At 41.7% G+C, this 22,117-nt stretch overlaps 1 protein-coding gene across 6 annotated transcripts in view; it reads left to right on the top strand.

Annotated features, from left to right (window-relative positions):
- Positions 1-22,117, top strand: part of PTPRT (protein tyrosine phosphatase receptor type T) — a 1,509,925-nt gene that overhangs the window by 1,367,144 nt on the left and 120,664 nt on the right. For 2 of the 6 annotated variants that reach the window (XM_029612342.1, XM_029612343.1), the window contains 3 exons: positions 715-863; positions 2,503-2,580; positions 2,754-2,789. In XM_029612342.1, the coding sequence (XP_029468202.1) occupies positions 715-863; positions 2,503-2,580; positions 2,754-2,789 (263 nt within the window). The remainder of the gene's footprint in view (positions 1-714; positions 864-2,502; positions 2,581-2,753; positions 2,790-22,117) is intronic. The other 4 variants (XM_029612345.1, XM_029612344.1, XM_029612346.1 and 1 more) reach the window with 3 other exon arrangements.

The raw sequence follows: 22,117 nt of genomic DNA, 5'->3' as shown, positions 1-22,117 counted from the left end.
GTACACCAAGGGCACACCAATTATGTTCTTGGTTCTAAGTTAACAGGAACCACAGATCTGAAGTTTACTGTAAGAGCTGCCATTTACTTACTACAGTGTGTCCTTATGTTCAAAATGCACTGAATTCCACTTGTATATTCATCTTTTTTAATGCCCAAGATTTTCTTTTACCACAATTTCCTCCATCATCTCTATACCTAGTGTATTATGTTTTGGTTCACTTTGCATACAGTAGTGTGCAAAAAAAACCTTTTGAACGTTCAAGTTGCACACAACATTTATTATGTTTAAAAAATGTCTGTCATTATCATTATATGGTACCAGTTTAGAGACTAACTGCAGTTCTTTATTAGTAAAACCCACATCATTCCGAGATCTGCTGGGAATTTATCATGATAAACTGAAAAAAAATGGAACAGAAATAAAAGAAAATTATATCATGTAATCAAATAATATGACTATCTGAATTACAAATGTATTTTGTGGGATGTGTAGTTTTATGGATATATATATATATATGTGTGTGTGTATATATATATATATATATATATATATATATATATATATATACACACACACACACACACACACACACACACACACACATTTTTTAGGAGCTCAGGTGTCTGCAGTTAACAGCTTTTTACAGTATGCCCCAGATATATATATATATATATATATATATTTCACTAAATGGTTTTTCTCTCTCTCAAGAAAACTAGCTAAGAAGCAGAAGGAGACTCAGAGCAGCACCCAGAGGGAAATGGGGCCAGTTGCCACATCAGACAAGAGTTCTAGCAAACTGGGTGCTATCCATAATGACGAAGCATTTTCTTCCAGCTCCCAGGATGTGAATGGATTCAGTAAGCTGAACTAACTTCTCAACACAATTATTGTTCTGTTACCCCTTTAAGTCAAGAGTTTTATATAGTCAGACAGATAGATAGATTAGAATGATACACTTTTACAGTTTCAGCTATTTCAGGGCTATGTTAATTCTTATGGTAATATATTTGATTGGGGTGAATAAGACTGAATGTTTTATTCCTTGATCATGTTGCATGCTTACTGCACGTTTACCCTTTTATTGTACAGTTAAAGTGGTAGTTTTTTTATCCTGTTCATTAACTGGCTAATTAAATTAGTTCCTTAAAGCTGAAGTTTCAAAAAAATGATACTTTTAAAGTCTACTTCTCCATCTTTCTTTTTGTGTGTTCATGAGCTGCTGTTAATGTCCAGTAAGAGAACGAATGAACACGAACTTTCACTGGGACCAACATCTTCCTTCAAGGGGAAGAGGGAATCAAGATGACGGACCTGTTGAGGGTCCTTGTAGAGCAGTTCAACTTCAGTAGGGTTTTCTATGATTCTTATTAAACAAAAAGGCTCTGTCTAAGAAGAAAGATGTGAATGCAATTAGTTTTCATACTTATTAACTGTAAGGATTCCCTTGAAAATATTGGCAAGAAAGGATTTCAGGTGTCAAAGTCATAGCCTCGACATTAAATCCAGCGTTTTCTTTATTCTCCTGCAACATAAGTATCGTTGACCTTGGTCCAAATATATTTGGAATCATAAAGAATATGGCATTATTTAAGATATCACATATGTATCCCATTTACTTCCACCAGTGATCAACATGGATCACCTGAGTATTCCAAAAAAGGGCCTGCTTGACCATGCTGATGTCAGGAAAGGGTTAAAAATCATAGGCTTTCTTTATTCCTGTGTATATTCAAAGTGTATTATGTAATGAAGCAGAGGATTCTCTAAATAATACTAATTATAGTGTGAGTTTAGCTGCTGGAAGATGATAGCTGCAATACATATAGCTGATTAAGCTTCTTGATTGTTATGTGGTGATGTGAGTGTAAAGGCACCAAGTTAAAATCATAAAATATGAAATCATGAAAATCGCCATAAAATGCTTCTTTTTTTATATTATTAAGACACTTTACCTAGCACTTGAATTAGACATTTTCATAGTTCTTGAATACCTTGAGGCACTAAACTTTCAGTCTCAAATTTCACATGAAATGAATTGGATAGGTAAAGCACTCCCTTTCATGACTCGATGCTACACAATAATCATTATAATAATTAGCACTTATATAGTGCCTGTTATCCAAAGTAGGATTTAACGTCTTTTACATCACAGCCCTTTTCTAGAAACTTGCCTACCTCTGAAGTGGCTGAACGTGCACATTGACTTACAGATTTAATTATATTGCCCTTCTACAACTGATTAAAATAAGGCACAGAGAAATGACACAACCTGGCCATAACCACCAAGAGTTAATGGCAGTCCAGGGAAAAGAACATGGGGGGTCATAATAATCCTGACTTCCAGTTTCAGTTACTAGAGCACTCCTTGTGTTTTGCATGCCTGTTTCTACCTTTGCATGTGTGTGTATGCATGCCTAGCTTGCTTTGCAAGTGTTTTGTCCATCTTTTATATATTTTACATGTCTAAACCCTGTTCCTTTTATCTTTTCCACCTAGCATCATCTTCTCCTTGTTCATTTTCTGTCCAAAGCAAAACCCTGCAGAGCAAATCTCTGTTGAATTCCTATTACTCAGGTATTCCTGTCTACTTTTTTCTACTATGCATTTCTTGACATACTGGGTCTTGTGATTACTGACCTGCTTTATGTTGAATTTCTCTACCCCCCCCCCCCTTTTTTTTTTTTTTTTTTGCTGCTTCTGCTGATTTTTCATTGATCTGCAACCTGTGGTGGAATTTCTTCTCAAAGTGCCATCTGATACCATTCCTTCAACTACTCTAATAGGTAAGGTAATGGGTATGCATGAACCTCCCTCTCCCCTCCCCCAGAATGACTATATTATCTTATGTGTACAGTTTACTTGGCACCTAACTAGCTCAAATGCCAGCTAACTTATCATGGAAGTATAGCAGTACTAAGTGAAGGGCATTCTTGAGTGCTTTCCCAATTATTACATGTTTTGAAAAAAGTTAAAGCATGGCTGTTTAATCAGTTTTTTATGAGCTCAATATTTTTGGATGTTTTTAAGTTTTGTTTTTAACATCTGAGGATTTCATTTTGACATTGGATAGTTTGGTGTTTTTATGTTCCTAGTCTATTTGTAATTTTCTGATCTTGCATATTTTTTAATCTCTATTTACTCTTTATTGAATGTGTAATATATTTGATTTTATTACATTGTTTTATTTGTTTGTTTTTATCTAGTTGGTTTGTTTTAACTTACTGATTGCTTTGTTTGTTTACAGTTTTATACTACAGTACCTTGCTTTAAGCTTTTAGGAAAAATGAGCTATAAATAAGATTTGATTTGATAACCCTCAGATAGATGATTTAGAAGGCTAGAGTACAGCAAGATATGCGGCATTTAGAAATACTGTTGCAGTTACAGAAAAAAATAACTTTATGCTAAAGAGTATTTCTTCCTCTGAAAAGCATATAGTGATACAGTTTAAGGTTGTGCACCTAGAGTAAAATATCTAAACAGATCAGTTGATCTTTTTATAGCAGAACTAGTGGCGTTCCTGTGTTCCTCAAAATATCAGTTTTCTGCTTGCTAAACACCACCATCTGATGTCAATATTTAGTTACTTTTTTATCCCAAGGTAGGTATAATATTTCTTGGCAAGTAAGATACTTGCAGCTCATGCCACCAACATCCATGCTGTGAAAGCTTGGGCTCTCAGTGGTGGACTGATTTGCCTTACATTAAGGATGCTACCTGGTGTCCACTCACATGGAGTTGCACTGGGGCAGAATCGATGTCATCTCTGTCTCAAAGAAACAAAATCCCTTCATCGCTTTTGCCCCACTATAGCTGAATAATACAGAGATCAAATGGAGTTGGAAAATAAAATAGCAGCTATGTGCCCAGACTTTTACCAACTTAAAGGAAATGGGATGAATTCACAAATAATTTTTACCATTGCTTATTTTCTTACACACCCTTGTAGGTCAATGCTTCACCAAGGCTATTCTTTTGAGCCCAATATTAAGCTAAACAAATAAGTTGCCCCCTCCTCGATCTGCCCATTGCCCACCCCCAAGATATCCAGCAATCCTGTCAGCCAGATAAATACTTATCCAGCTAAGTGGTGACCGCTGAACATAGCTGGATACTCAGTGGCAGCCACTTAGCTGGATAAGTCCAATTTGTCCGGCTAAGTAGCATTTGAATATCTACCCCTTTATTTCTTGTATCTTTACTTTTTATGCAACAAAAGGTGTGCATCTTTTATTATAGCAGCACAGCCTGCTTTGTAAGCCTTTTCTCCTGAAATAGCTTTTACATTGCATTCAGGCTATTTATTTGCTTGAAACGTTTTGGATTTCAAGCCCAATAAAAGCCTACTTTAATTGGGTTACCTGAGGGCTCCAGGTCATCAATAAAATGCCAATTCAGCCCTGGTTTGGCCTCATTGCATGCAGATGGAGTTGTCATTCTGATTTGCATCATCATCATCTTCATCATTTATTATATTACACTTTTCCAAACAGAGAGTCCAAAGCATGTTGCACCAAGTTAGAATTACAATCGAAATCGAAACCGATATCGGAGCAACCTCAGAGGGAACTTCCCTACCCCCCCCCCCCCACCTCACCTTCCCTTCCCCTATCTCCCCCACCCTTCCCCCTCTACCTTTGTTACTTTCTTTTTTTTGTTAAACTTACTTCAGCCCTGGGGCTGAAGTAAGTTGCGTGCGCCGGCCAACAACCAGCGCACTATCCCCAGCCCAGCAGCCGTAAGAAGGCCTCTGGCCATGCCCCCGCCCCGGACCACCCCACCCCTCCCTGCCCCCCGGACCGCCCTTTTTGTAAAACTCCGGGACTTACACGCGTCCCGAGGCTTTATGTGCGTGGCCGGGCCTTTTGAAAATAGGCTTGGCATGCGTAAGCCCAGTTACGCACGTAAATCCTCCAGATTTACGCACGTAACCTTTTGAAAATCTGGTTCCAAGTTTTTAGCAGCTTCCTGAATACTAAGAGGTCGGAAGCTAGCTCTGATATTGGATAGCAGATAGTTCCAGAAGGTTGGAACTGAACCTGAGTAAGATTTATTCCTAGCTTTGGTGAGGCACATTTCCTTGGGAGTAGGTACAATGAGGAGGCTTGTACCAATGAATGTAAGAGCAGGAAGGAATGCATGAGGTGAGGCACCTAATTAGGTAAGGTGATGCCTAAACTTTGGGAGTCTTGAAGGTCAAGACCAGGATTTTGAATTTGGTGTGGTAGAGTTGGGAGTTAGATGTAGAGATTTAGGACTGGAGTGATGCTGCTAAAGCTACTTTCATTTTGCATCATTTGGGCTTCTGGATGGGTTGTAGGCTTCAGTTTCTTCGTGATGCCAATGTAGAGTGAGTTGCAATAGTCCAGGGTGGAAATGATACAGGCCTACTTAACCATAGCAAAGGCTGGGCCATTGAAGACAGGGTGGAGGTGACAGAGGTCAAAGAAAGTCGATTTTGTTAGTTCTCGAATTTGGGCTCCCATGATAGACTGATAGTCTAGTATGAAGCCCATACTTTGGGCTTGGGCAGGGAAGGGAAGTTCCGTCCCTTCAAGGGTCACTTTCAAGTGTATATTACTGGATTCTTTTTTATAATTCACAGTACCTGCCTTTTATGGATTTAATTTTAGTTTGTTTTGGTGCAGTCAGGTTGATATTTTTCCTAGATGGGTTTTAAGGCTGGAAATTGTTTCATCTGATTTGGGCTGAGGGGGTTCCACAGTTTAATCTTGTCTGGCAATGTGATAATTATGTATGTTGAAAGGCCATTGTAATTTATTTTTTATTTATTTATTTGTTTTTTTTTATATACCAACATTCAAGACGATAGTCCCATCATGCTGGTTCACAAGAAACAGGGGTGCAATTAAAATAAACTTTACAATTTGAACAATAGTGCAGAAAAGCAGTTACATGTAACAGGGAATCATCAATAACTTGGAGTAAGAAGGAAAATGAAGATCAGATAATTATAAATATATATAATAACATTATAAGGGGTGGCTATTAATGCTATTACTAGCGAAGTATGTTGATTAAAGGGAGTTAAGTAATGTTGGAGTTAGCAAAGGCCTGCGTGAACAGCCACGTCTTGAGTCTTTTCTTGAATGTTGAGATGCTGGGTTCCATTCTAAGATCCGGGGGAATGGAGTTCCATAAAGTTGGACCAGCTGTGGAGAAGGCCCGATCTCTAAGCGTGATGTGTCTGGTAGTTTTGGCTGGAGGTACTTGAAGTGATCCTTTGTAAGCATCTCTTGTCGGTCTTGTTGAGTAGTGTAATCGGAGGGGGATATGGAGATCGATTGGGGCTAATTGATGGATGTTTTTGAAAATGGTGAGAATGGCCTTGTAGATTATTCTGAAGTGGATAGGCAGCCAGTGGAGGCCCATCAGGATAGGTGTTATGTGTTCTCTTCTCCTGGTGTTAGTGAGTATACGGGCGGAGGCATTTTGGACCATTTGCAATGGTTTGGTGTGTGATGAAGGGAGACCAAGCATGATGGTATTACAATAGTCCAGCTTTGCGAAAATGATTGATTGTAGAATCGTTCTAAAGTCATGAGTGTGGAAGAGAGGTCGTATTCTTTTCAGCACTTGGAGCTTATAAAAGCAGTCTCTGGTGGTTTTGTTGATGTTCGCTTTCAGGTTTAGGTGATGGTCAATTAGAACTCCTAGGTCTCTCACTTGTGTAGTGTTTGGTAAGGTTGGATGAGTGTGTGTGAGGGAGCTGTTTTCTGGTGTGATGATTAGAAGTTCCGTTTTTGATGAATTTAGTATCAGGTTGAGACTTGTGAGAAGCTGTTTGATATTTTGGAGGCAGGTTTCCCAGTGAGACAGTGTTTTTGCGAGTGACTCCTTGATGGGGATCAGGACCTGAATATCGTCGGCGTAGAGGAAGTGTTTGAGATTGAGGTTAGTGAGGAGTTCACATAAGGGTAACAGATAAATGTTAAACAAGGTAGGAGACAGGGATGAGCCCTGAGGGACTCCTACTGACGCGGGGTGAAGAGAGGATTCTTTATTGTGAATCTTAACCTTATATCCTCTGTTGCTGAGGAAGGTTCTAAACCAAGATAGGGCAGTGCCAGAGATACCTATGGCTGTTAGTTGGTTGATGAGAAGAGAGTGATTGACCGTGTCAAATGCAGACGAAAGGTCGAGTAGGATCAGAAGGAAGGATTGTCCTTTGTCTAAGCCTAGGATGATGTGGTCGGTCATAGAGATGAGGAGGGCTTCCGTGCTTAAGGTTTTACGGAATCCGTATTGTGATGGGAATAGTAGGTTATTGTCTTCAAGGTAGTTTGAGCGTCGTGAGTTTACCAATTTTTCCATTATCTTGGCTATGAAGGGGAGGTTGGCTATCGGTCTAAAGTTGTTAGGATCGTTTGGGTCAAGATTTGGTTTTTTGAGAAGGGGTTTGAGTGAGGCTAGTTTGAGGTTGTCAGGGTAGAGTCCTTGTGTGAGGGAGCAATTTATGATATCTGCCAGGGTTTTGGAGATAGAATCTGGAATTGATAGTAGTAGTTTGGCTGGGATGTGGTCTGAAGGGTGGGAAGAAGGTTTCATTTTCCTTAGAATTCCTTGGATCTCCATGGATGAAGTTGTATCAAGTTCTTCTAACTGAGTGAGGTTGATTGAGGGTTGAGGAGTGGTTAGTGGAACAGTGGGGTTAGTGGGGAGCTGAGATAGAAGAGTGTTGATTTTGTTGCTGAAGAATAGAGCTAATTCTTCCGCTTTCGATTGAGCTTGGTCATGTGCAATCTCTGGTTGGTTTACTTGTGTGAGGTTGGCTACATAGCTGAAGAGGGCTTTGGCATCGAATACAAGGTCATGTATCTTCGAGGCGTAATAGTCCCTCTTGGATCTTAAGGTGCTTGATTTGTATTGATGCAGAGATGATTTGTAGATTGAAAGGGTGTTGGTTCCTGGGTTTTTGCGCCATTTAGCCTCATTTTGTCTTAGTTGGAGTTTGAGCTTTCTTAGTTCTGAGGAGAACCAGGGCTGTCTTTTGGAGGAATTCTGGTGTCTTTGAAGTACTTCACAGAGGAGAGGATATGGATACAACAGTGCTGATCCGTGAAATGGGCTATTTATTTATTTTAAATTACTTGGATCCTGCACCCTCCAAAGTTCAGGGCAGATAACATAAAAACACTCATAAAACTGCATATACAAATATACATGTTTGTTTGATTATCCAAGATTGTTAAGACTCATGTTGGCAAGTAATAGTTTTGAGGGTGGCACATAGAAGCTATTAATTGTTCAACAATGAATAAATATTGACATTTTCTTCCTGTAAGAGGCAGAAAGTGGTAAGTGTGCAGCACGATGTAGTCTGTTATAGCTGAGATAGGGTCTTTCCTAAATTACTGTTCATTTCTGATTGGATTTGTGAGATTTTATCATTAAACAGTCTTGGTAGGTTATTTTACGGTGTTTCTGATGTCCAGGGAGTAATAGCATGGGGTAGGGATTTGAGCTTATTGATTGTTTGGAATCATTTTAATGGAGAGTGTTTTGCTTGATAATTTTATTTGTGAAGTATGCTTTCTTTGTATCTGTGATTTCCCCATTGGATTCCTTAAGAAAGTAAGAACTGCAAGTCCATACAGGCAATGGGAGAAACCCAGAACTGGATCAGCCTGTCTCTGATAACTTGGAGCCATTTGGTAATCCTAACTTTAACTCCATATTCTGCTATTTATCACAGGTGCTAGATGATGAGCCCTCATTCATGGTAGCTAGGGTTTACCCTTGGAAATCCATCAGCATGAACACTCTCTCAGATTAAAATAGGTTTGCTACTTCACACAGGTCAATCCAAGAAGGCTAATCCAAGCCTGGCTTTTCCCCACTGCATATATATATTTATTTATTTATTTTGGTTTTTATATACCGGAAGTTCCTGTATACAATACATATCACTCCGGTTCACATTTAACAGAGATAACTATCGCCGGGGAGGCGGTTTACAAGGAACATATCGTATATAATAAACGGATAATCTAAAATAAAGTACAATCAATTATGAAACAACTAAGATCAACTTAGAACACAACTTGGAACATATAACTGAAGTAATATAAGCAATATGGACATTACATTATTGTTGTATATATATGGAAATATAGACCTACTACAACTCCATGCATGGAATGGAGCAAAGCCAGGACTGGATCAGTCTGTTTGGGTTCATCTGAGTGAGACTGCAACCCTGGATTTGGATTCAGGAATCTTTATTGACATGACAAGTTGTAAGTGTTGCCATAGCAATACATGGGGAGGGCAATTTTTAAAAGCTATTTACCTCAGTAAACATCTTTTTGAAAAATTGGCCACCTGGCCTGTATGCAAGTGAAAGTGCACATATTATGCCACAGTGTGCCTCCTTTGTGGATACTGTTTTCCTAGGTAATTTTCAAAGGGAACGTATGAGTGTACTTTTCCTTTTGAGAACTGGTGCAATGCCCATGGGTAAAAGTACTTGCGGACTTTTCAGAGTTTTGCAAAGTACCCTAGTTAAAAAGAGGAAACTAATAATAATACAGAAAATACAGAAAGGCCAGTAAGAAAGGGAACTTGAGGATTCTGGTGATGCTTAGTATTGTCTCTGGTCACACTGAAGGCAATTTTAAAAGGGAATTGCCCACTTAAATCCTTAGAGCTGAAAATTGCCCCTCCCCTCCAACCCCAATGGCTAAATGTAGCTGCTGAGTTTCACAAGGCAGCTAGATTTAGTAAAGAGTGACAGTCCTGGAACAGAGAGAGAGATCAGGGGAAGGAAAGAATACAGGAGGATTTGATTTCCCCATATGGACTCTCCCCATAGGTAAAACAGGTGCAAAGTCAGTATCCATAGACCTTACTGATTCTCATTTTTCAACAAGAAACCAGCCGAGAGGTTTCAATTTGAAAATGTGCTTGTGTTGGCACCATCATTGAAACATAGAAACATAGAACAGAAATGACCAAATCACCCATCCTGTCTGCCCAGCAAGCTTATGCTAGTATCTGCCTCACCGTGCAGGTTACCCCCATGCTTATCAGTTTCCCAGAGCGTAAAAGTCACAGCCCTTGTTGGTTGATGTTTAAATCCAATTTCCCTTTACCCTTGCCATGGAAACAGAGAGAAATGTTGGAGTTGCATTAAAAGTATCAGGCTTATTGGTTAAGGATAGTAAAACCCGATTCGGCAAGTTACCACCAGGCTTATTTGTTCCCCAGACCGTAACAGTCGGGGGCCTCATTGGTCGCTGTCTGAATCCAAGTCTCATTTTTCCTCTGCCCTGAAAAAGGGAGGGAAGGTTCTTAAGTAAGGATGTGTGTGTATTGAACTAATACACAGTTATGTAAAATAAGATAATGTTTTACCTCTTTCTCTGTGTAATCCTTTTTCAGTGGCGTTGACTGTCATCCTAAGGGCATACATAAGAATTTCATTTGGGGACAACCTTCTCTGCCATTTCCCCTACTCTTCTGTCCCCAAGGGGTGGATTATTTTCCATGGGGGGAAGGTTAACCTTTTTGGCCCAGGCAGTAATGATCTTCCATGTGAGCATCTTACCTCAGCTCTTTGGGACAGGGACTCTTATAAACCAGGCTAGACTCTCTGGATGGGTGATCAAATTAAAGTTTATTGTGATTGATTTCAAAAGACTTACTAGGTGCAATGAATAAAATGTCCAAGTACATCCAGGGTCCTGATAGTTACAGGAGTCAGATTTTAACTGTGTATGTGCCCCTCAAGGCAGGAGCTTGAAACTTGCTTATCCTCCATGGAATGGGATGATAAGTGTCCCAAGTGGGCTGGGGTGTCCTAACCCTGACCGGGTCCCCTACCACATCCACGAAGAATCCCGCACTCCAACCTGGCAGTGTTCTGTGACCCAGGGATGGAAACCTCCATTGGAGAGCTCCAGACGGCCTTCTCCTCTTCTCTCCATTCGACTCCTCTTCAAAAGATAGGTTAGGACCTTCCTGGAAGAAAGGCCAACAATTGAAAGCAGTCCTCAGTGGCATACCTAAAGTATTTGGCATCTGGGGTGGATACTTCCTTTGGCACATCTCCCCTTCCCCCCCCCCTTATATAATTTTAAAATTTCCTAAACATCGAGAGGTTAAGTAATTACTGTATAGAGGTAAAGCATATGTAATGATTGGTGTGGGAGTGAGCTCTTTGTGCTATGGCGCAGTTGATACAGCCTCGTAGGTGAATCTAAGTTGGCACCTGGCAAATGCTTCCTGTAGTGGAACAGTCTGGAACTTTACCTCTGCCAGCTGCCTGCCCCACAGGTTGAGCCCTTGGGTTCTGGTGGCTGTCAGGACTTAGGCGGTTTCGTAGGGTGCTGAAGAGTGCAAGAGTCTAAGGGCACACAGGGGTCAATACAGGCAGCATGCTGGAGACAGGGAGACAGGCCAAGAGCTGGGGCAGGCAGAGGGCACACATAGGCAGGTCCAAGCCAGAGCTCAGGCCTAGGCAGCAGGCAAACGCAGTCAGATCCAAAAGCAAGAGGTCACTACCAGGAAGTCATGCCAGAATAGACAAAGACACACAAAGGCACTGGACGAAACAAGGAGAAGGGGACGAGGTTGGACAAGACAAGGCTGGACGAGACAAGCAGGAGAAGGCAGGGCTGGATGAGGCAAGGTTGGACGAGGAAAAGCTGGCAAAGGCAAGGCTGGAATAAACAGGAACAGGAACACAGGAACAATCAGGAAGCAGGAATGCAGGAGCCACATGCACTGCTAATGCAGAAGACCCATTGCTGAGGCCTCAGTGGCTGTTCCGAAGGATCCTTTTATAGGAGGAAGTCAGTAACGCCATCTAAGGTTGCCCAGGCTATCTTCCTACCACTGTCCCTTTAAGAGGCTAGGTGTCGGGTGTATACGTGCCTAGAAAGAGGCCAGGGAGTGGTGTTGTGGTGGTGCCCTTTGCTGCGGTCAGCTGTGTTGTATGCTAGTGGCTTTCATGCCACTGACAAGTGCTAGCTGTGTCTGGGGTGAGTGTGCAGGCTTGCAGGACCAACCTGACTTTTATGCAGGCTTCTGCTGTTCATTAGGAAGTGTAATATTTTTGTTGACTACAATTCACTAATCTTGCTGTTGACACATATTCCTTAATAATTATTTGAATTAATGGTAATTCTCATGTTGGTAAAATTGGTGTAAATGACCCCTCTGACCATGCTGTAGGAAAATGACCAGAAAATAGAATTAGGTTGAATATTTTATTAGTGTTTCCTGGACTTGCATACTACTGGATTTAAGCTTCTTGTTTAATAAATTATTGGGGCCATATTCTTCCCTGGGCTTCAGTCTTGCTCTGCCTTTCTTCAGATTACCCTTGCATCACACTTGCAATCCTATGACTGACAAACATGTATCACGCTTCCCTTGCTAACTCATTACAAGTGTGTTCTAGGGCTAAGATAGTAAGTGTCATTGTTGTGCAATGGCTAGGATCTCTCCCACTCAGGGGAATTCAAAACCTTATACATTTATTATTTATGTTTTCCCATTTATATCCTGTTATCTCAAAGTAAGCTCACAGCAGGTTACAAACCATCAAAATGTCAAATGTTGGCTTTGACATCCATGTATAGACAAAACAAACAACACAAAGACACTAAAACACAATCATTTAAAATTGTAAGTAGTGTAATTAAATCTGTATATAAGATATTCATGTTTTAATCTCTCTCCACCCACAATCCCTCCTAAACCCAAGCCATAAAATACTTTCTAAAATCATAACACCTTATAAAGCATCACAGGATCCTATTAATTACATTACAGTAGCAGGACCAATTAAAATTCCAACCATGCATTAATCTATGAAAGCCTGCATTAAAAAAAACCAACATGATTTTAGCAGCTTTCTGAATGAAATTCTGTTTGAAGCTAGGTGGACTTCCCTTGGCACACTGTTCCAAAGAGAGGGGCTGTGTGCAAAAGCACATATTTCCTTCTGCCTTCCAATTTCACTTGCTTGAAAGAGTGGACCCTTAACTGGGCTGCTTGCCTAGATCTCAGCACTCATGCTGGACTATTCCACAGCAGTTATTCTAGTCTGTTGCATCATTCTTTCATACTTGCATAGCTTTATAACTAGAGATGTGCAAACATTTTAAAATGGGTTTTGTAAACTAATTTGCCAAGCTCTTATAAAATTCATGAGCCTTGAATCAGTTTATGGACTTTTTTTTTTAATGGGCAGTTGCTGGCAAAATCTAATGTTGATGATCATTGCAAAATCTACCATAGATTTCCATGAATTTGTTTAATTTATTTATTTAGGGTTTAAAAGCACCCTAAACCAGGGCTCTGTACAACAAATTAATCAGGTAGGGATCCTTTCCTCAAAGAGCATGTAGTCTAAGAGGGTAGCCAAGGCAATGGGAAAAAAGTGACTCACCTAAGGTCTTGAGAAGAGGCAGAAGTTTGAGTCCCGGTCTTCTAGTTGCCAGCCTATTACTCCAACCACAAATATATGCAGGTTCACTATTCAGGATTCTTGAATTTTAATGTGACTTTCCAAAATCCAGAGATTTTACAGACTAGACCCAGACTAAAATCAATCCACTTTGTTTGATTCTACCTCAAACAATTCCACATATCCTTATTTATTATTTCAGTCATCATAGTTACGAGATTTGCCAAGATCTATAGAATCATGAACAACTGCGTGTAATTGGTCTTCTCAACTCATCCATACATTCAATAGCAACAGGAATCCCTCAGGATTTCACTTTATCACCTAACTTGTTCAATATCTATCTTGCAAATTGTTGGCAGGAATGAATGTGTACTATAGATTATATGCAGATGACATCCAGTTTTTCTTTCCAGTAACAACTACATTGGCCAATGCCTTTATTCTGTTATCAAACTGCTTAACAGCTGTAGGGCACTGGATGTTTGATAATAGTTCTAGGAAAGACCTAGAGGTCCATATTCACAGTCTGGTTAGCAAAATTAGCCAGATAAACTTATCCAGCTAACTTTATAGGCATACTTAAAAGTGCAGCCACACTATGGAATATACCCAACTATCTTAAAGTTAACCAGCTAATTTTTAACCAGCTTACTTTAGGACTTATCTTTGGCCCAACCAGACTTAGCCTGCTATGTTAACTGGCTAACTCTGAATATCAGAGTTATATAGTTATCATAGCCAGCTAATTCAGCTCCTCCCAGTTACACAGCTGGATAAGTGCCCAAATATTCATTTAGCTGGTTAACTGCTTTTGAATATGGACCTCCTAGTTAATAGTCCTAGTTAATAGCTCTTAGTAGGTTTGTGTCTGATGATATCCCCTCCATATTCCAATCTGAACAGTGAACAATCCTGGTCTCTGCACAACTAAGAAAAGTAGGAGTTACTTTACAACCTAATCTTGCCTTGCGAGTACAGATAAAAGCACAGGTGAAGAGCGTGTTTTTTAAGATGCGTTGTCTGAGGAAACGTAGACATAATTGACTTGCTGTCATTTTTGTACTGTACAGTAAGCACTAGTTTTAAAGGGTTTTGATTATTGCAATGTAATTTATATTGGACTACCAATGACTAATCTGAGGGCCCTGCATTTTGTTCAAAATTCAGTTGTATGGGTATGAACAGGCACTAAATAGAGGGATCATATTATACTGGTCTTCTGGTGTCTCCACCTGTTACCCATGCAATGGAAAATTACATTTAAAATCCTTATACTTATTTGCAAGGCCTTGAGCATCAGTACAGTTTTAAGGATTTTCAGGTCAAATCAGTCACTGAGATCTATTTGTCACAACTTATTGGACGTGCTTCACCTTGCTTAGTGCCCCTGACAGAGACATTTGAGAGAACCTTTGCAATGGCCAAGTCACTTCACTAGAATTCTCTCCCAGCTGCACTTCATGCTGAACTGTGTCTATGTAGTTTTAGAAAATGGCTAAAAACATAGGGGCTGATTTTCAAAGCCCTACTGTGCGTAAATCCAGAGGATCTACGCGCGTGAGGGGGTTACGCCACTGGGCCTATTTTATAAAGGCCTGGCGACACGCGTAAAGCCCCGGGATGCATCTAAGTCCTGGTGCTTTACAAAAGGGGCGATCTGGGGGTGGGGCAGAGCCATATTCCTCTGGCAAAGTGGCCATTTGCCGCTGTGTCAGAGGATCGTGTGCAACTTGTGCCTGCCCGGAGCAGATGCAAAAGGTAAGGTAAAAGAATTGGGGGGGTTAGGCTAGGGTTAGGGGGCGGGAGGAGTAGAGGAAGGAGTGGGAAGGTTCGTTTAGGGGGAAGGGAATGGGGGAAGCCCGCGGACGTCAGCTCGCGCAGGGTGCACAATTGTGCACCCCCTTACGCTGATCGGTCCTCCAGCCCTCCCACTGCGCAGACGGACCAATCGCTGCCCGGGGAGAGGGACCTTTACATTCGGACCTTTAAATTCGGCAATCGTCAGGCGCCGCGCGCCAGCGTCGCGCGCCGAAGGAGCGCGTCAAAGGGGCAGGCCCCTTTGCGAGCCCCTTCGCGCAGTCCCGCCGAGCAGACCCGGAGCCCACAACCAGTTGTGTACCCACACTCCTCATAGATCCCTGCAATCAGACCGAGGACCGCTCACAGACTGCCAGCCTTTACTACCTTCACATTATCGTATACAGTGAGTAATACCTTGCACTCACTTCGACTTGCACTCATCTAGACTCAGACTTTTACCGCAAGACGTCAAGATAAGGCACCAAGGGCCTACTTAGCTCAGAGCACTCAACCAATTTGATAGTCCTACATACTATCCTCCACAGCACTCTTCCTTATAACTACTATACCATACTACTACCACTACCATACTACACTCCATCAATCATGCACACATACGATATCCCAATCATCTACAACCGAAGGAGAATCACCACAATCCCTCTCAACACACCACACGTCTCGCAAAAGAGATATATTCCAATCATGACATCACCCCTAAACCAACTTCTGGGCCTCACTCTGTTCTCCTTAACATTAATCAATGCACAATCCATCTCAAAAAAATCCCACCTTCTACACGACCACCTATCAGAAGACAAACCAGACTGCTGCGCTATCACCGAATCGTGGTTGAAACCTCAGGATACTGCACTAATTAACCAACTCCCTACACAAGACTATGATATATTCTCCATACCCAGACCTAACAAACGAGGTGGCGGACTGCTTTTAGCAGCCAAAAAAGAATTATGCCTTTCCCTCCAGACATCTAACTCATCAACATCACTCGAAGTTGCTATCTTCAAATCTAAACACCTACAAATTTGCCTAACATATGCCCCCCCTGGAAGCCTTGAATTAGATCCATCCCCTATAATTGAACTCATAGCCAAACACATTAACACAGACGCCCCTGCCATAATAATGGGAGATTTTAATCTCCACGTGGACCAATCACCACAATATTCCAGCTGTGCAACATTTCTTAACACACTTAAATATATGGGCTTCAACCAAATCATCAAAGAACCAACACACAGAGCGGGTCACACCCTGGACTTAATTTTCATTAACGAATACTTCACCCCCGCATCCTCCATGATCTACACACCGGTTCCATGGTCAGACCACAAGATGATATCAGTTACTTTGAAGAACCTCCAACCATCCCTCAAAACCACTCAAAGATCCGCGATCCAATACAGGAAGCTATGCAACCCTGACACCATCAACAATCACCTATCATCAGCATTAAATAAACTGGACCTTACTGACGCTGACTCTGCCACATCCTCATGGTTCAAGATAACAAAGAACATAGCAGACCTGACTTGCCCTTTAATCACAAAAAGCTCTACTACCAATCAGAACAACAGAAAACCTTGGTACTCGCCACAACTGAAATCCATTAAGCAAGAACTGAGAAATAAAGAACTTCTATGGCGAAAAAACCCAACACAATCTAACAGGGACTCATACAAGTCGCTCATGCACCGCTACCGGACATCCATTCTACAAACTAAAAGGGATTTCTACGCCCAGAAAATTCACCACTTCACCTTCGATCCCAAAGCTCTTTTCTCTCTTGTCTCGTCGCTCACTAAACCCGCCCCCCCATCCATCCCAGACGATCAAGCTGCCAAAAAAGCCACTGAATTAGCATCTTACTTCAAGAAAAAAATCACAGACCTTATATCACCTTTAAAAGACAACAAAAGCCCACATGTGACCAACCTCTACTCAATTCACCCCCAACAGAACTCAACTCTGAATAAATTTGATCTTATATCCTCCTTAGAGATCGAATCAATTCTAAAAAAACTTAAACCACCCCACAGATGCGATCCCGGCTAATTTACTCATAGCTATCCCCAAAACAGTTGCTAAAGCCATCGCAGACATTATCAATTGTTCGCTACTTCAAGGATATGTTCCAGACCCGCTGAAACTTGCAATACTCAAACCACTCCTAAAAAAACCTAACCTTTCCTCAGACAACCCAGCCAATTTCCGACCCATTGCGAATCTCCCATTCATCTCTAAAATCTTGGAAAAGATAGTGAACAGACAGCTTACGGAATACCTTGATGACAACAATATTCTAGCACCATCTCAATATGGTTTTCGAAAAGAACGGAGCACCGAAACTCTCTTAATCTCTTTATCTGACACAATACTCCTGAATCTTGAAAAAAACAATCCTGCTTACTCATACTCCTCGATCTATCAGCCGCATTTGACACGGTGAATCACTCCCTACTCTTGGAACGTCTGACAGACATTGGAATTAAAGACACTGCACTAAACTGGTTTAAGTCTTTTCTACAAAACAGATTTTACAAAGTTAGAATCAACAACAATGAATCACACCCCGTCGATTCTTCTATGGGAGTCCCTCAAGGCTCTTCTCTATCGCCGACTCTTTTTAACATATACATGTTACCGTTATGCCAGCTTTTATCCAACCTCAATCTTAAACATTACATATACGCAGACGACGTACAAATTCTTATACCAATTAAAGAATCCCTCCAAAAAACACTTGAATTCTGGAACTCCTGCCTGTTGTCCATTAACAATTTACTCTCAAGTCTTAATCTAATTCTCAATTCCAACAAAACGGAAATTCTCCTTGTCTCTCAAGACAATAACCATTCAAGGCCAAATTTAAACCAAACAAATCAACCGTCCTTCTCTGCACAAGTGAGAAACCTAGGAGTCATTATGGACGACCAACTAAACCTAAAGAGATTCGTAAACAACACTGCCAAGGAGGGCTTTTATAAATTACAAGTCCTTAAACGCCTCAGACCACTACTGCACTTCCAAGACTACAGATCAGTACTCCAAGCAATCATTTTCTCGAAAATCGATTATTGCAATTCCTTGCTAATCGGCATTCCAGCTAACACCCTTAAACCCCTTCAAATGCTGCAGAACGCCGCAGCCAGGATACTAACCAAGACCAACAGGAGAGATCATATCACCCCTATTTTGAGGGACCTACATTGGCTCCCAATTAAGTACAGAATACTTTACAAGACATTAACTATCATTCAAAAAACCATATACAAGGGCAGTCCGCTTGAACTCAACTTTCCTCTTCTACTTCATCTACCATCCAGACCAACGAGATCAGCTTATAAAAACACTCTCCAAACAACACACGTAAAAACTTCGCTTAGCAAACGAGCCTTGTCCTCAGCAGGTCCATCCTTCTGGAACTCGCTACCTTCTTCTCTCCGGACAGAACATTGCCCAATCAATTTCAAAAAAAGACTTAAAACCTGGCTTTTCGAGCAAGCGTTCAAATCATGATAATAAATCACATCAACTTCCACACACCGGCAAATAATCCATCCAAAGACTCTCAATCAAGCCCGAAACATAACACTTCACATTCAAAGATAATTTTAAGTTTCCCATTCTTCCTTTATGTTTTAAGTTATTTTACCCATGTATTCTGTTCCAAGTTTTTAAGTCCCTGTTCTATGTAACTTGCATTCTACATGCATGTCTTGTTCAGTTATAATGTAAACCGAGCTGATATGCAATCCTGCATGAAGCCCGGTATATAAAAATGTTAAATAAATAAATAAATAAATACGCGCACCTACCCCCGATTTTATAACCTGCGCGCGCCTGCAACCACATGTTATAAAATTGGGCGTACATTTGAAAATCTACCGCATAGCTTTTTAAGCAAGCAGGTCAGTTATCCTAAGAAATGTGAGTTTTTGCTGAAAGAAATGACAGTTTGGACTTGGTTCCAGAAGTTGTAAAGGTGGAATTTCAATGAAAGTCATAATCTAAATCAATGACTATGAAGCAGGACTTGGGAACCGCCAAAGAGACAATGAGTACTGACTGAGTCGTTTAGCTTGAACCTTGTGCATTGGTACTTGTTTGTTTGCTTGATTGAGGAACTTTGTATTTGGTTGAGTTTGTTTTATTATAATTATGGATGTCATTATGTACACTACTAAGAATAATGGATTGTGTAGGCTGCACATTTTTTTAAATAAATACATTGGTGTGTCAAAGCTATTATTATATGATATATAAACTGTTAAGTAGAGCAGCCTGTTGGAGATGCACTGAGTCTGTAAGCCCTTCCCAACAGTGCTTTTCCTTGGATGATGCTTGCTCTTACTCTATATAGAATCTTAAAAAGATAAATTCCCCAACCATGAATAAGCAAGCACATATGTGGTTGATAAAGAGCTTAACCTGTGACATTGCTCTGCTCTCTCATTTAGGATTATCCACAGTAAATTTTCCCCTCCCAGCTATACTGCTTCACTGGAGCTGCCTGTAGCACTTCTCTGAACAGCATCAGAGTAAAGAATCAGAACAAATTTACAACCAAGCATCACAAAATTTGTACTGTGTCCCCATGTATTCCAGATAGTGACAAATATGCCTTTACATTTAATACCACCCCATCCAGACCAAAAAAAGCAGTAAGACAGAAACTCCTTTATCATGCCTCTTTTCTGCAGCAGTGGCAGCTGGTGAAATGTTAAACTGGGTGCACAAAGTACATTTTTTGTTGGAGGAAACCAAAGGGATATCTTTCTCCTTAGCATTTCAGCAGAGATCCTCATTCCCACATGTCCCTTGCAATCCTAAATATGCATGGGTTGAAGTCAGTGGATTCTACTGGTAGTCCTTAATTTCACTCACAGCCAAATTAGCCTGTAGAGAGGGAGCCATGATGTATTATCAAGGTTTGGGTTTCAATCTCTTCCTGTACAGGCAACTAGGGCACTGGTCCGCCCCTTAGTGGATATGCCGCAGAGGACCAGGAAGCTTTGTGATAGGCTAGCCTAGACTGGCTGCTTAATTAACTGATTTCCTACAACATAACTTTGCGATGGGGAGAATAAGCATCAGCAAGATACACTGGAAGGTGTGGAAAATATGAGGAGTGATCTAATAGGGCTTGACAAATGATCTAGAGTTTGATAGCTAAGATTTAATACTAAAAATTCAAGGTCATGTATTTGAGTTGCAAAAACCTAGGAAGCAGTATGGTATAGGAGTGATGGTTTGATCTGCACAGAACAAGAAAGGAATCACTGAGGGATTATCTTAAGATGGCCAAATAGGTTGATAAGGCAGTAGCAAAAGCCAGAAAAATGCTGGTGTCCATAGGGAGAGGAATAACCAACAGGGAAAAAGAAGTAATGCCTCCGTGGTACTAAATATCCCAAGTAATTAGGCTGGATAAGTTTTATCTGGCTAGCTTACTTATCCATTTTCTTTTGAATATCTACCCTTTGTGTCTTAAATATGTTGTAAATTAAGAAGATCTTAGGACCATTGATTCCTATCTCATAAGGTGGAAAGATGTAGTACCTTTCTTTCTAGATTGGTGGTCATAAAACAAAATCTAGAGGAACCAGCCCTCTGACCACTGTCTCTGAGCCAATAGACCCAAAACTGAGGAAATCCCCCTTGTGAATCACTTTCAGGGGAGAGACAATGACTGCTTCCTCTCCTATCTCTCTCTCTCTCTCTAAATGATGTTCTGGAAAATTGTAGGGGGGTGGAACTACATTATACTGCCAAAATGAACCATTCTGACACCCTTCCATGGATGTTGCCTTAGGAAATGGGGCATTCTACTTCCTGCTGTCTCAACCATAATTTTGTCCTCTCTACTAGGGGTACATTACATTGACAAGAATCACAGTGGAGCCTTACATACGCTTAATGTAACCCTTAGTGGGGTGTTCCCCAAGGGCACACAATCTTATTTATATCTTCTGGGGCTGCTCCGGCTAACTATTCACACCCACACTGACTCTTAATCCCTGGGGGGACTCTTTTTTTATGGGGGGGGGAGCTCTTGCTTATGGCCCAGACGATGGAAGAAGGTCACCAGTGTGTGCGCGCTGTACTTTATGGGGTAGATTTTCAGAGCCCTGCTCGCCTAAATCCACCCAAAACCGGGCGGATTTAGGCGAGCAGGGCCCTGCGCGCCGGGAAGCCTATTTTACATAGGCCTCCCGGCGCGCGCAGAGCCCCGGGACTCGTGTAAGTCCCGGGGTTCTCGGAGGGGGGCGTGTCGGGGGCGTGTCGGGGGGCGGGCCCGGTCGTCGCGGCGTTCCGGGGGCGTGTCGGCAGCGTTTTGGGGGCGGGTACGGGGCGTGGCTACGGCCCGGGGGCGTGGCCGCGCCCTCCGTACCCGCCCCCAGGTCGCGGCCCGGCGCGCAGCAGGCCCGCTGGCGCGCGGGGATTTACGTCTCCCTCCGGGAGGCGTAAATCCCCCGACAAAGGTAAGGGGGGGGTGTAGACAGGGCCGGGCGGGTGGGTTAGGTAGGGGAAGGGAGGGGAAGGTGAGGGGAGGGCAAAGGAAAGTTCCCTCCAAGGCCGCTCCGATTTCGGAGCGGCCTTGGAGGGAACGGGGGGAGGCAGCGCGGCTCGGCGCGCACAGGCTATACAAAATCGATAGCCTTGCGCGCGCCGATCCAGGATTTTAGTGGATACGCGCGGCTCCGCGCGTATCTACTAAAATCCAGCGTACTTTTGCTTGAGTCTGATGCGCAAGCAAAAGTAGGCTGATCGCGCTTCTTTTAAAATCTACCCCTAAGTGCTTCTCATGAGGTGAGAGGCTGTAATGACTCAGGCAGGATCATGTCT

Source organism: Rhinatrema bivittatum, chromosome 8 (genome assembly GCF_901001135.1).
Source record: "Rhinatrema bivittatum chromosome 8, aRhiBiv1.1, whole genome shotgun sequence".
In the NCBI taxonomy this organism is placed as follows: domain Eukaryota; kingdom Metazoa; phylum Chordata; class Amphibia; order Gymnophiona; family Rhinatrematidae; genus Rhinatrema; species Rhinatrema bivittatum.
The sequence above is the reverse complement of the archived record's forward strand: the minus strand, read 5'-3'. Positions and strand labels throughout refer to the sequence as shown.